Source organism: Branchiostoma floridae, chromosome 17 (genome assembly GCF_000003815.2).
Source record: "Branchiostoma floridae strain S238N-H82 chromosome 17, Bfl_VNyyK, whole genome shotgun sequence".
Classification (NCBI taxonomy): Eukaryota; Metazoa; Chordata; class Leptocardii; order Amphioxiformes; family Branchiostomatidae; genus Branchiostoma; species Branchiostoma floridae.
The window spans coordinates 11856860-11872656 of record NC_049995.1 but is presented as its reverse complement, the minus strand read 5'-3'; the positions used below and the strand labels follow the sequence as shown (position 1 = coordinate 11872656).

Sequence of the window (15797 nt, the reverse complement as noted above, 5' to 3'; positions counted from 1 at the left end):
CTGTTATTATCAATGTCTCTCTTTTGCCAGTAGAATTAAGGTTTGAATGTGGGTTCCTGGGGCAATTTTATTGGCTACTTCATTAACATAATAAAATCCACCCCAGGTTTGAATCATGCGGCCACACCTAGGATAAAAGATAACTAACATATTATATGGAGACAGAAGAAGATGAAAATTCCAGACGTGATTTAGATATGGACCTTAGATTTTATCCTACAATTTCATTTGTTCTCTTTAATTCATATAACGTTATTTAAGTTAATTTGATAAATTTAGCCTGCAGTCCGGCCTTGTTATGGGTTTAGCCGCCCCAAAAATTCCCACTTCCAAATTTGACATATAGGACGGTCTTGTTTGTATAACGTTAATTATGGGAACAGGAAATTCGACTAGGAAATACTGGATGTTGGTGAACACCCGAAGCCTGTTGGCAACCGTGACTACAAAGTTTGGATTGGTATGAGCAAGGAGAAAGTCCTTTTTTTTTTATAGTATAAGCCAAAACCTAAGTTAGTTATACCTAGTTTTGATAATGTTTATACTCAGTATAAGATAGTTTTATTGCCCTTTTTATTAAATCAAAGCTTACTTTAAATGTCCTACGTGTATGGAATCATTGGCGTGCTTTTATAATGATTTTACACCTGCTCCAATTTTAGATGCTATATCGACCAGTTACACCTGCTTCCTTGCGATAATATCAAGAACTGCAGAAACCATGACGCGAATCTGCGTACGCATACCTGACGCTATGCTCCTCGTCGCATCACATGATAATTTGTGTCCCTTGGAAGAAGGTCGTGATTTTTAAATCCTTGTGAAAATATAGCAATTTATGCGTGATACCAAACCAGTCGGCTTCCTCGGACGACATACGAACACTTTTGAGCTCATCTCAGTGCAGAAACCCTACAGGTAGGAGTCTTATATTGCACAAATATCGGGAAAATGGTAGATGTGTCTTGCGACCTCGCCCGGTCAGAAGGGGGAGGGGGGTTCTGTCTAGAAGCTCCATCGACTTCGTAAAATTACATGTATGTGAGAAAGGTACACGTGAAATTCAAGCAATAGGCGAGATTTAGACACGCGTTTAAATGCTGGTGAACTAGTCCATTATACGCAGCAAATGTCACACTGTATAAATTCTATTAGCGGGATTTTTGCTCGCAATATTTTGTGTTTAGTAAAAATATATTTTGCACTGAAATTTCTTCTGACCATACAACTGTGAAATGACGGTCTCCTGTTGTTTTCCGGGCAAAGATTGTTGATAATAAATTTGAATAAAGACATGTTTTACAATGGCTGTAGGCTTAGATGAGCAAAACTACGAAAACCTCACCCTCCTTTTTCAGCACTGGAATCCAGTGCTGATTATGGCTTCAGCACTGGAAAACCAGTGCTGAGACCGTTTAGACAATGGACCGATCCCGATCGAACGCATATCGAACAAATAGAACCAGGTAGAACCCCTTGTTCTATTTCGAACACCTCCGTCAAAAACAGCCCCAGTGGGACAGAAATGGCCAAAGAAAAATGCTATACTATTCTTTATTGAAGGTTACACCCACCGAGTATTGTTGTTTTGGGAGGCAGAGCCACTGCATAGCATTACATTGTTGATTGGCTGAATGCACGTGTAAAGCAGGGTATGTATAAGACACGGGACTCTGCACTAGCAGTCTTTGTAGAAGGGTCCTATTAGCTGGCGTGTAGTACAAGCTCCCTCTCCACGAGTGCCAGAGCTTCTGTCTTCTCAAATTTGTTTTTATCATGAGCATGCATGCAGCTCTTATGCATGCAACAAATGCAGCAGAAACCCTGTTACAGATTTATGTACCCTGGTCTCCACATGCATGGATCGCATGTCAGAAACCGGGCACTTCGGCCCACCAACAAGGTAATGCTATGGAGCGCCTATCGCTTCCGCTTTGTCTGAAATTATAACGCCCTTACCGCATCTGTATCAACCCAATTCTCAAACGACAGTACGCAGTGGATGTACCCCATAACAAAAAGGCAGCGCAATTTTTTTCGGCCAGGTCTGAGAGGATTTCATGGCTCAAAAAAGCTAAACCGAAGTCAGTCGTCATTATCAGCTAAACAGCGGCAGCGGCCAGTTCTGTCCGACAAGCGGTGTTTTTGACGGAGGTGTTCGAAATAGAACATGATCGAACAGGGGGCGGGGCTACGGGATCGGTCCATTGAATCAGCACTGGAACACCAGTGCGGAAGGCGAGGTTTTTGTAGACTTGCCTTAGAGTTAGATGAAACACAAATCATTACTGACTGCAATGATACACCAAGAGGAATTTAGGCCTGCTTTAGACCTACAACAGTTATATAGTCATGCAACTGTTTATTGTCTACCGTTTATTGTCTAGAAAAAACATTGTGTGACCAAGGAGGTTGGTCTGACTATGTTGATCCTCTTTAGACAGCCTAAAAATAGTGTCGACCGAGACGTCATAGACAACAACAGTCGAACAGCTTTATTACTGTTGTCTGTCTAAAAAGTGCCCCTTAAACTATAGCTACCATGATGAAGGTACTAGCTATAGTATACTGTAGCTATAATTGTATTCTCTGTCCCAGAGCACTATGTCGGAGTTCTGGCTGATCTCTGCCCCGGGGGAGAAGACTTGCCAGCAGACGTGGGAGAAGATGAACAACTGCACAGCCAAGACTCAGACCCTGTCTTCTAATACCAAGTTCCACATACCAGACTTAAAGGTATGTACAGCTTCCATGTATCTGTCAATCTTTACTTCTTCTTGAACAACTGCACAGCCAAGACTCAGACTCTGTTCTCCAACTCCAAGTTCCACATACCAGACTTAAAGGTACGTACATTTTCCATGAATCTGTCAATCTGTATCCTTTGATTGAAACCTCTTCTTGAACAACTGCACAGCCAAGACTCAGACTTTGTCCTCCAACACCAAGTTCCACATACCAGACTTAAAGGTCAGTACATCATACAAGTATCTGTCCTAAACATGACGTATACATGTGTAGGCAGGGTTCTCACCAGGATTTTGTCACCAACCAAAGCCTTAAGGGAGGCAGCAGTAAAAAATCTCACTACAGGCCCACCACAGGGAAGATATATTGTTATTTCATGTATAAGTTACAACAAAACTGTTCCCTCCTCCAGGTTGGTACTCTGGACATCCTAGTTGGCCTGTCAGATGAGCTGGGCAAGCTGGACAGCTATGTGGAAAGGTGAGATGAAATTTTATATGACTTATGTACACTGTGTATGACAAACACACACACACTGACATACACATTTCTCTGACATGCAGATACATACAGATACAGTGGAAGCCAAGTAATTGCACGTCGGATAAACGCACACTTCGGTCAATTGCACGGAATCCCCAAATCCCGTGGCGGTGCGGTCCAACTGGGTAACTTCGCATTATCGCACACGCCGGATAATTGCACGGGATTTGCTGGCAAATTGGGTGTGCAATTAAGCGGCTTCCACTGTATTCATCATATGCTCCAGGGGCTGGGGGTCTCCAGCTCCGACTGGACTGTCCCAGTGCAAAACAACATGGCGAGAACTGTCTGAACTGTAGATGTAGCTGCACGCAGCAACTTATGATGCAAGCAAACGATTAATTGATTGATTGATTGAATAAAAGATAATGGTTTTGTTATATTCATCTAGTGTTTGGTACTTAATTCAAAATATATTGTACAACAAACATCATGTGCTCTTGATCATTGGACAAGTACTCAACAGAAAAGGAATACAAATCAAAGTAAAAGGTAAAAACATTGGGCCTGTGTACAAACTGGAACCACATAGGACCAGTGTAAGGGAAAGCTTGTTTTCTAAGTTGAAGATGTGGATGAAGTTTGTCTGACTTTCGTTGTTACCCTCTCTAGGTAGTCTGTGTCTTCATTATGTCACAGATCTACCCTGGGTGCTATTGCTCAACAAGAGTGACCCTAAACTTAAAGTCACCACTTCCAAGGCTATTAGTATTACTTGTAATTACTGTCACTGGGCTTATCTAATGTTACTTTTTTTTGTACAGTGTTGCCAGAAAAGTGGCGCAGTACCTGGGTGATGTGCTAGAGGACCAGAAAGACAAGCTGCAGGAAAATCTGCTGGCCAATGGAGGTGAGGAAACTTTGTGTTTTACATGTACACAAAAGACCTTCATACATAGGTCACCCTCCCTTCCAGCTAGGTTGGCTCATTCTAGTAGCCTGAAGTGAAGTGAGAAGTGTCTTTTTGCGCTTCGTTTCCGTATTGTTTGAATACTGTAAATGCAGAAATGTTCGCGGTGGATTAATATTCGCGCTTTTCGCGGTGACCACTTAACCGCGAACATAAAACCACAGCGAACATTTTTCTATTATGGTATTAGATTGCAATCTATGGTGTAACCGTGAAATTAAATCCACCGCGAAATGTCATTTTTCCCGCAACCGCGAAATTAAATCCCCGCGAACTTAAATGCATTTACAGTAGTTGTGTTTATAGCTTGAGCATAACCATATCATCACATTTTTACTATGCGAGTTATGACTTGATATATTGGACAAATTTGTATGTACATTGTACATGAAATGTTGTGGTCATGTTTTTGTTTGTTTGTCACCACAGTTGATTTGGCCACCTACATCAAGAGATTCCAGTGGGACATGGCCAAGTACCCCATCAAGCAGTCCCTCAAGAACATCTCTGAGATCATCGGCAAGGTACGACACAAGAACGCCATGCAAAAAAGAGACTGTACTATTCCAAAATGAGTTTTGACAAATGTATTGTCGCAAAGTAGCACAGAAATACCCAATCTTATGTATGTAATCAGTTCTCTTTATTACTAGTGCCTACCGCAGATTCTACTCGATAAAGCCCACTAGTATTGTACTACTAGTAACTGAAACTGTTGTAATGTTATAACATATAAAATTTATGTGTAGTATTAGACTGTAGTTTATGTTATTTATACATTGCCATACATTGTCACTGATGCAATTGTTGCGGAATAAATCATCATCAACACAAGATTCCATACAGCTTACACTTTATGCTGCACTTGTTTATGCTATTGACATGTAGTTGACACAGTCAACGTAGACAGTAACTTCAATAATGCACAGGCTTCTTTCAACTTCCCACTGGATATAAAATGTAAAGAATCATAAATACATTGAAACATCACTAGTCTTGACACAACATCTTTGAACAAGTGATGTATAATGTATATCAAGTCTGCAATAAGACATATGACATATCTTAAGGTTTCATCCATTGGCTTGCAATGTCTTGGTAGAGGGTATTTAGTAGCAGTTACTGTAGTAGTTTACAAATACTAGATGGGGAGACAATAATAATTGAAAATTTGCATGACTAGCGGTTGTTCCATTGAATCATGACATGTTGTGTTTGTGTGTTTTCCCTTTGCAGCAAGTGAGCCAGATAGACGCTGATCTGAAGAGCAAGTCTCAGGCCTACAACAACCTGAAGGGAAACCTGCAGGCCATGGCGAGAAAGGCAACGTAAGGAAGTTTGAAAACTTTCTATTCATAGCAACTTTTACAACAGAATCTTGGCATTCTAGGGCCAACAGATGACTTTTTGTGTCTGTTGACTAGCTGGTTACATGGTCTTTGGACAAGATTAGAGCCACTTAATTTACATTGCGCTATTAAGTTCTTAACGTTGTGCTTATTTTGGACCATTACGCTTATTTTCAATACAGCATAAGAGTATCTTTCATGGTGTCCGAATAAAGTAATGCACAAAAAGATACTGATATGGTTATATATACACAGGAGGATATTGATGAGTAGCTTAATCTTTATTCCCCAGTGGCAGCCTTTTAACCAGAAGTCTGGGAGACCTGGTGAAGAAGGAAGACTTTGTGATGGACTCTGAGTACCTGCAGACATTACTAGTGGTGGTTCCCAAGTAAGTCAACCTTCAATTGCAGATATATCTTGCTAAATGCCTATCTACATGTACCTAAGAGCCTAGGCAAGGGATTGGCCCATTGCTCCTGTGCTTGAGGAAAACACGTTAAAGAACCCACCGCACTTATTATTAAGAGAAGGGGCCTTAATTTCCAGTATGGGTGGTTCAAAACTTAGTCCTTATTACATTCTTAAACCACCTTAGACTTCTATATCTTGAGACATTCAGAAACCTTGCCATCTGAAACAGTAACTTGTTTTCCTTTACACAAAAGATCTTATGTCATTCAGATATCATGTATAATACTGATTTTTTTTAGTTAGATATTCTTGATGATTGATTTGAATTTAACTGTAGATTTTAACCAATAATGGCATATTTTCCTTTGTCCCCAGCCAATGCTATGATGACTGGAAGGAGAAGTATGAGACACTAACAGACATGGTGGTGCCCAGATCTTCCAAGTAAGTCACATCATAGTTGACATCAAAACTCTTAATTCTGCCAGGTATTTGAAAGCTGCCGCATTAAAGAAAAGCTTGAATTTAGTGAGATGCACTTATGCAGTTGAACCTACTTTTATTTCTTGTAAATTCATGTTACTGAAACAGCACAGTGTACTTTCTGAGTATTTCTACATGTATTTACATACAGATACATTTTTGTACATTGATATCCATTTTCACCTCAGTCTACCATGCATGGTTTTATTTAACTCTAGATATTTCAAATGGTAAATTTTGATGTTTTGTTTTTCAAACAATTCATCAGCAATTGAATTGTTTCTTCAGCATTGATAATTTACATGTAAGTCAAGATAAAACTTTCAATGGGGAACCTGAAATCAATTATTAGTTAAGAACACATATTGAAACTAATCATAAGATTTTGAGAGACAAGAAACCATGATTGCCTTGAACATTTCTTTTATTGAGCAATGCCTTTATTTCATGTTTTCTTGCAGAAAGATATATGAAGACAACGACCACGGACTGTTCACAGTTACCATGTTCACACGGGTGGTCGACGAGTACAAGCACCATGCTCGCGAAAACAGGTACACGTCACCATTTGTTTAATTTTCCCCCCCTGACCTTGTAATGTGTGTACACTATACGGTGGTAAGAGTGTAACAGATACCATTCGTAAAAAACTACTGTGTAAAGGAATTTGTGTTCTGTGTTTTTTTCTCAGATTTGTGGTGAGAGAATTCCAGTACAATGAGGAAGAGATGACTGCTGGGAAAAATGAGCTGTCCAAGCTCGCCTCTGACAAGAAGAAACAATTCGTAAGTCTTACTCCAAAATTGCAGCGTATTATAAAATCTTTTTTTGGTGTTTTTTTATTGTTCAGTTTTACCATATTTGTGGAAGGATAATCATTAAAATAACAGGAGACTACACTACCAAAAATGTGTATCTTGTTTTTCTTCCTCACAGAAAATTTATCTTCCAGGAAGAAAATTATTCTGTCCCCAAGAAATCTAAGAAAAACGTGCTTGTCCATGGGGCAAGCAAATTTTTGCTTGAATTTTTTTAGACATTTTTGAGATTAATATTCTTACACCAAGAATACTTTTCTTACATCAAGAGCAAAAATTCTTGTATTTCTTAAGAGTTTTAAAAAAATAAGCATTTCTAGATTTTTTTTCTTGCACCATAAGAAAAAACAAGAAGATTTTGCTTAAAGTTCTTAGGTGTGAGAAAAAATTTTCTTCACCAAAGAAGAATAAGAAAATTGTTCTTTGCATGAGAATTAAGATTTTTTGGTAGATTCTTGTTTTGCTTGTTTTGCTTAGAATTTTATTCTACATTTTCTTCCTGCAAGAATATTTTTTCTTCATATAAGAATTGTCCATGGGGTAAGCAAAACAAGCAAAAATCATTTTTGGTAGTGTATCACCTTTGCAAGATGTCAACCCGGAGACCAGACTGTAAGGTTTGATCCACTCACACCGGGAAGCACCCCTACTCTTTTCGATTAGTGGTGGGTTCTTTTACGTGCTTGGCTTATGGCTGTCCCCAAACACAGACCTCCATTTAACATCCTATCCGAGGGACAGCCCTAGACGAAAATAGGTACTATTTTTTTCAAAAACGAAACAATTATAGAAGCTGTTACACATGTGTTGAATTTTACTCCATATCAGAGCAGTTTCTCAGGGTTGGACAAGTCCACTAGCCCTATTGTCCAGGGCAAATGAAAGTGCTGTTCGGGCAAGTGCAGGACCTACACTACTTGCCCGATCGGGCAAGTTAGATTTTTCCATTGATTGAGTGCAATTTTGATAATAACTTGTTTCATTTTACTGTCATGACTTCAAGCAATGGTCAACAGAGAATTCCATTGCTGGAAGTGAAAATGCATATACTAGTATTAGTTGTAACAGTGACATTTGAATTTGGGGCAAGTGAAAAATTGGTTTGGGCAAGTAAATCTTTTATGTGCTCGCCCGATAGGAGTCTTTAGGACAATTGAATTTCAGAAAACTTGTCCAACCCTGGTTTCTGCTGAAAAGAATGCTCTTGACTATTATAAAAATTGTTTCTTTGTGTTTCCAGGGTCCCCTGGTCAGATGGCTGAAGGTGAACTTCAGCGAGGCTTTCACAGCTTGGATCCACGTTAAGGCTCTACGTGTGTTTGTGGAGTCTGTGCTCAGGTTGGTTTGCAATTAAATCAGTAACACCCCACTTTTGCATGCATATGAATATATTCTTCTAAGCCATATTCACTAAGACAGAGACATACTATAGGCATGTAAAATTTTATAGCCTCTACTCAAGTTAGTGAACTTCCAGGCCATGTTGCTGCAGCTCCTGAACAAGAAGGTTCACCAACAGCTTGGCATTGGGTGATACAGAATATCCCGTGTTGTGTTCTATAATGTGCAATTCTTTCCTATTTCTAGAGATATGGTTTACCAGTAAACTTCCAGGCCATGCTGTTGCAACCCATGAACAAGAAGGTTCACCGTAAGCTTGGCATTGGGCAATACAGAATTTCCCATGTTGTGTTCTATAATGTGCAATTCTTTCCCATTCCTACAGATACGGTTTACCAGTAAACTTCCAGGCCCCTGAACAAGAAGGTTCACCGTAAGCTTGGCACTGGGCAATACAGAATATCCAATGTTGTGTTCTATAATGTACCATTTTTTTTCCTATTGCTACAGATATGGTTTGCCAGTGAACTTCCAGGCCATGCTGTTGCAGCCCCTGAATAAGAAGGTTCACCGTAAGCTGAGAGACTCTCTGCAGCAGCTCTACGGTCATCTGGACAGCAGCTCCTTTGCTGTTGATGATGTGAGATTTTTTACTTCTTTTAAAAGCATGATTTGCTGTAGTGACTGGCAGTCTCTAACCATCCACCTACGCAGGGACATCCAACAGCCAAACTGCCTGTCTAGATGTACCCTGCTCTTTTAACCATCACTCTTGTCTTAGTTCCTGTGGACGTCCCCCCCAAACCAGCTGTCAGCCAATCAGAGAATAGGCTTTCCTATGGGTAAGCACATTAATATTCATAAGCAGGGCGGTCAGGAACTAATGGTGACGGTTGAGAAAGCAGGGCACATCCAGACAGGCTGTTTGGCTGTTGGATGTCCCTACGTAGGAGGATGTCTCTAACAGGTTGAGAAGTTCATGTGCTTGATTTCGACCCAGATATGCAGAAGTTGCTGTCCACTAAGTACTGCCACTATTGCTAATCTCATGTTTGAGAAAAGGCATACCTGAACATTTTAATGAACCTTAAAGTAATTTCAATCATACTCTTACATCCCAGTACAGTATAAAACATAGAACATGTTAAAAAAAAGAGACCCAATCTGATTTTTTTCTTTCCCTTCCTCTCAGCTTCCAATGGACATTCCGGGTCTGAGTGGAATGAACATCGGACAGGGCGAGTACTACCCATACGTGTACTACAGCATCAACACAGACATGCTATCTGACGTGGTCAAACGGTAGTCCAACAGACGCTGGTACATTCTGGTAGAGAAATGGTTAACTACGTCAATGAAAGGGCCCACATATAAGTGTATAATCATCAGAGGGAGCAACAAGGAATGGGGGAATTCGCCGACTTTTGCTGAATTTTATTTTACACAAACTTAACACCAGACATGCTATCTGATGTTGTCAAACGGTAGTCCAACAGACGCTGGTACATTCTGGTAGAGTAACGGTTACTACATGAATTAAAGAGCCCACATATAAATGTATAATCATCAGAGGGAGCAACAAGGAATGGGGAATTTGACGACTTTTGCTGAATTTTATTTTGCACAAACTTAACATCAGACATGCTATCTGATGTTGTCAAACGGTAGTCCAACAGACGCTGGTACATTCTGATAGAGTAACGGTTACTACATGAATTAAAGAGCCCACGTATAAGTGTTAAGTCATCAGAGGGAGCAACAAGGAATGGGGAATTCGACAACTTTTACTGAATTTTATTTGTCACAAACTTATGTGGGTTTGTTTTAACAGTGGGATGTCAGAAAGCTGCAAAATCATGAGTATCTGCTGCTTTGTAAATTTGGTAAGCCTGTATTAGTTCTGTCATAAGTAATTTTTGTTTTTATGTTTGTCTATTTTTAATCAGGCATAATTTGTAAATAGTCCTTATGTTGGAGTCAACTCAATGTTGAAGACCAAATTGATGACAGATTCTTGCGCAAAATTAAGACATGCAAAAATCACTGAGTTTACCAGACTTCTGTCAATGATAAAGATTTCCCCTGAAGTTAGACCGTCAAGACTTAAGAAAACATTTAAAGAAGACAGCAGGCAAAATAAGACTTAATGCGAATGTATTTAATAGTAGTTCAGCGTACAAAATGTACAGATACAGTGTTGATATCATTATGATATATAATAGTAACTTTGATGGCTGGAGGCTCGCATAGATAATTGTATCACTCAACTTTCCTGTAGTGTCTTCATAGTTAGACCCTCACTCAAAATTTCTAAACTTACTAGTAGTCTTGTGTAAATCATGGTACATAGGGCAAATGTAGTGCATTATTGAAGTGACTTGATCTATAAAGTGACAATAATTGATGGGGACTGTATTTTACTGTGTACTGCCTGTGCAATATATGTCTGAATAGACCAGAAACCCTTGTGTGAAGACCGGGATGTTGTAAGATAATGTCTGTGATTGTCTTGTTGATTGTCAATACTTGTAAGTGATGTTACTGGGGTACAGGTTTCACCTCTACTGTTGTGAAAATGATTCAGTTTTACACGTTCCTAAAAAGGATCATCATTGATTGTCATGTTGTAAGCTACATCGCCTTTCATTTTTAAGTTTAACACTAAGAAGCTAACCAATCTTGCAATATAATACAGAATTCACCAAAATATCATTCATTCTCTGTTTACATACAATTCTTACTAATGCTCATGCTAGTTAGACTTAATTCCAGATACACTATACAATTGTTGCTTTCCATAGGAAATTTTCATCCTCAATTATGTGGTCATACTAAAATTACTATTCACAGTGTCTGTTATAAAATGTCCTCTTTTGTTGTCAGTGATCAGATACTGACACATACTGTCTTATTCCATTGTAGCAAAGAATAAACTGGTGTACAGATATTTACATGTAATACGTAACAATAAACACTCGTATACATTCTCCATACAGATAAAATGAATGTGTTGTACTTTTACACTAGCACAGAATTAAGACAAGATAGGTAATGCTAACACAATCATCTCAAAGGCATCGTCTCCAATATTTACGTAAATGTCCTAACATGGCATGGATAGATACTGTGCTACTATGTGTCATATTAACGTTACATGTTTGATGATCTGCCACTTTTGCTTAAATCATGAGTATGGTATCTAATTATGAGCTTTTGTTTACAGATATATAGAATGGATAATGCTTGTAGAGGCAATCTCTTGATGGTTTACTAACCTAAAGACACTGTGACTTAGCAACCAACTTAAAGATATTGTTCTGTTTGGTTTGTTGTTCCTAGGTTTTCTGTGCCATAGCTTCTTCGTATGCCTTTCTGGCTGGGTCTTTGATGAATCTGGCGACCTCACCAAACACGGGTAGCCTGTTGGCCTCCGTCTGCTGCCCCCTGGTGAAGTGGTGAATCACTTTCTGCCTGCCCTGCTGATGTCCGTCCAAGGTGGCCAGTTGGTAGTGAGCATCAGGCACATACAAATCACACTCTGGTGCCAGCCTGAGGTAGTGCTCAAACTGTCTGATTGCTTCTGTCTCAGACACTTCCTTAGACAGAACGGCTGTGTAGTACACAGTCTCTAAATTGTCCTGCTTGTACATGAGGGAACTAGCCATGGCAGACAGGGCTTTGGCTAGAGCTGGCATATTTGTTGTTTGTAGGTCACTCATCTTGAAAAGTTTTGACAACATTGTTGGCTTTGGCTGAGGGATTGCCTTCCATATGGCCCACCCCAGGTAGCAGTAGATGTTGTGCAGGTGTTGGTACAGCCAGTCTCCAGGTCCGTGCTGTACGACGGCATCAACCACCTGCTGCAGGGTCTGCACCCGGCTGTCTCCATGTGGCAGCTGTAGGGCTGTCAGCAGCAGACAGGTGCTGTCCGTGGGGTCAGCTTGTTGCTGGGAGGCTGTTAGCTGTTTCAGTTGATCTTTATTCAGGTTCAACAATGACTGATCATACAGTACATTACTTGTGTTATCTGGTGATGATATGCCATACTGCATGAATCCCTGTACCAAGGCCTTCACTCCCTCCAGGCCTGTATACCCACTGCTGGTCAGGATTTTTGCTCCTTTCTCCCAGGACCTAAAGGACTTGATGAAACGTTCTGCTGTTGGTGAGTCCTTGTACTCCTGTAGCCTGACTCTCTGCCACTTGAGTGGTCCCTCCTCCACCTCTCCAGCTGAAGAGATGGACACAGATGACGCGTCTTCAGACAGGCCTGAGTCTCCTTCTGTTGTCACACTGGGTGGTACCGGCTGTAATTAAGAGGAGGGCGAATTATTATATATAATACCATTAATTACACTAAAGGTCAAGTTTCAGACAACCTTAATTGGGGGATTAATTACCATTCTTTACATTAAGGATAAAGTGTTGGTTTATGCATTGCATGACTTATGTACCGGGTTTATTGATTTGATACCCAGTATGTAATCACTATTAGTATCCACGATTCATATCAATAATTTGCTGGAAAAAGCTTTAAGGTACATAATTTTAATCAAAGACTGCCAGTACTTGAAATGTATGCTCTCCAAAAATAAATCTGTACAAAAGTGAACCTTAAAAAACCAAGAAAACCCTTTCCTCCACCGAAAAAAATACCATTTCAAAATCATACAGTTTCCAATGATGGATTTTCCCAATTATCCCTCCCCTTCCAGGCAAATATATGAATTCTCTCCCTCTGAGGTAAATTCTCTCCCTAGATTGATATCATTTACATACCTGTTTCTCCATCATCCCAGTCCACTCCCACCTCTCCTCTTCCTGCTCTGTCCCAGTTGCCTCCTGCCCCTTGTCCCGTCCCTCCTCATCCTCAAACCACCACCCCTCCAGCCCGACTTGGATCGGTCCGGTCCAGCCGATCCTCTGCAGCTCATCCTCCAGCAGCAGCTGCAGACAGGTGCGGTCTGTCCCCTGGTGGAGCCGCTCATTCAGTTTGCGGAGGAGCCAATAACCTGTCTGGAAACAGAATTAAAATGTGCAAGGTCGTTATCGTTATGAGTAATACATACCTAAACTAAGTATGATCATCTGACGAAGGTTAGAAATAAATAGGAGGGTAGGCCTGTAAGAAGCACTTTGATAAACGGAAAATGGAGTTTTTGAATCGGTCCCTTGTTGATATTTGAAGCCACGCTACAATTCAATTGGTGACCGATTCGTTTGAGGGTAAACACAACGTAAACATTACCCTTAATCCGAAACGTCACTCGACTTAGTCGTACTTCACATCGATCGCGTGACGTTGTATGAAGTGAATGATCTCCAAATGGTAACGATAACGATAATATAATATAAACTGACCCATTTACTCATCATTCATAGCCCTTATGATAGTGTTAGAAAATAAGTTACTCAAGAAAATTGCTTCATCAATTCCAGTCCCTAATACCCCTGTCACATTATCCACGGGCGTATCGATGGAAGATCAGCCATATTCAAGATCGACAGAGGGTTGGGCGTATTTTTCACCTGAAAACCGTCCCTGACACATATAAGCCATAATTTGTACCTTGTACAATTGTTGTGCAATAAAGTTATTATTATAAGCGAGGCTCAGGCAATTGCCGCAGAATCGTCGTCCGATCGATTCTCGCCAAATGTGACAAGGGTATTAGGAAGCCTGTACAATATTAGCCTCACAAAAAGTGCTAACCTACACTTTAATACGTTGACAGGTAGTTTGAAACCTTACCATTGAAAGGAACTTGACGCCCACAAGAAGAGACCCTTCCTCGATAGCATGTACCTCGACGTGCCCTTCTTTCTTCACAGCCTTGCGTATGGCCGTGTCTACGTCTTTCTTGTTACCCATGTAGAAGGCTGACAGGCTCATGAAGCCGGCCACAGCCCCAGCTCCGGCAATGCCCACCGGCGACTGGGTGGCTTGGCTGGCAACATAGGACGCTCCAACTGTCACCCCACCGACAACGGCAGCAGCTGCAAGACCAAGGTCCTGGATACGAATCCTCACTCCCCCGACCCCTCCTTCTTCCCTCTCAACCACCTCTGCTACCAGCGCAGGTGTGAGCTGATCTGCTGCCTTTGAAGCAGCTAGATCTGTTGGTGTAGCCTTGTCAGACATTTTGATGGAAACCTGTAGGTTGACACGTCAGATGTGTGGAACTAACTGAAGATAGTTTTGTGACTCTTTTGGAGCCCAAGACTGTACAAAATGGCGGTTGGAAAGACAAGGACTTTGCCCGTTGAGGTCACTCGAACTTTGTACTTCACGCGGCGTTGTATGAACTTCAGCGGGGCTACATTAGAACTGGCCGTGACAGGGCTCTCCGACTTTTTATTCCACCACAAGACAGCTAGAGTTTGTGTCACTCACCTAGGACAAGAAGGGCTCGGAGCTACGTTTCATTACAAGTTGTAAGCCACCTGCGTGCGGTATTTGTCTCGGGCAAACAACATGAACTACATGTACTAGTACAACCGGTCCACCGAGCCCCCCTCCCCTAGTTCGGCATGACAGACCAGAGTCCAAATCTTTCCTTTCGTCTCGCGTCGCACGATGACTACAAAGCCGTGATGCGCATGTCTAAGAACATCTATGGCGACACCGACTACCTGCCGGAGTTTTTTCACTACTTCATTGATGATCCTGACACCACGATTTTCCTGGCGGTGGCGGGAACACAAGTGGTGAGTTTGGATTACAACGTATCATACCGAATATTTTTTTATATAACATTACACAACAGTTGTTTAATTTCCACTCAAGTTTCGGTGACCGTCTTTCACCTTCCTCTGCTATAGCTGCAGTGCAATTCTTACCGGTTCACATTGCACTGCAGCTATAAATTGTAAGTATCGCTGCTTAGTGGCCCCTTACGTGAATAGAAAGACACCTGTTGTATTTACGCATAATATACTAACGATAGTAATATAATACAGTGATGGTTTCATGCGGTGTTAACAATGCGATTCCTGACATAAAGGAGTGTACTAATACAAAACAGTTGTCAATAAACATTTAAAACGTTGCAACAATTTTAATCTAAATCTGAAGACGGTGGTCCTGAACATGCATTTATAACATACAGTACTGCTAAGATATTCATAGGACAGTACACAGTTTAAATCTTGTAGCTTGAGAAAATTGTCCCGGCACCGGTAACGCTACGG

At 40.8% G+C, this 15797-nt stretch overlaps 2 protein-coding genes across 4 annotated transcripts in view; both read left to right on the top strand.

Annotated features, from left to right (window-relative positions):
- The first annotated feature begins 733 nt into the window (after positions 1-733).
- On the top strand, positions 734-11125 carry LOC118404636 (V-type proton ATPase subunit C 1-A-like). 3 transcript variants are annotated; one of them, XM_035803869.1, is made up of 14 exons: positions 735-918; positions 2599-2668; positions 2903-2970; positions 3161-3228; positions 4056-4141; positions 4631-4725; positions 5438-5529; positions 5843-5941; positions 6340-6408; positions 6909-7001; positions 7139-7232; positions 8506-8603; positions 9117-9246; positions 9799-11125. In XM_035803869.1, exons 2-14 carry the CDS (start codon positions 2605-2607, stop codon positions 9910-9912), a joined length of 1170 nt encoding a protein of 389 aa, XP_035659762.1. In that variant the 5' UTR covers positions 735-918; positions 2599-2604; the 3' UTR covers positions 9913-11125. The 3 variants fall into 3 exon arrangements, with proteins under 3 accessions (XP_035659763.1, XP_035659762.1, XP_035659761.1); XM_035803868.1 differs by lacking the exon at positions 2903-2970 and having other exon boundaries at positions 2599-2736; XM_035803870.1 differs by lacking the exons at positions 2903-2970; positions 9117-9246; positions 9799-11125 and adding an exon at positions 8992-9058 and having other exon boundaries at positions 734-918; positions 2599-2736.
- A 4000-nt stretch (positions 11126-15125) lies between these two features.
- LOC118404793 (histidine N-acetyltransferase-like) overlaps positions 15126-15797 on the top strand; it is a 38133-nt gene continuing 37461 nt past the window's right edge. Inside the window, exon 1 of the mRNA XM_035804137.1 lies at positions 15126-15314. Coding sequence (XP_035660030.1) covers positions 15138-15314 — 177 coding nt within the window. The 5' untranslated portion in view covers positions 15126-15137. The remainder of the gene's footprint in view (positions 15315-15797) is intronic.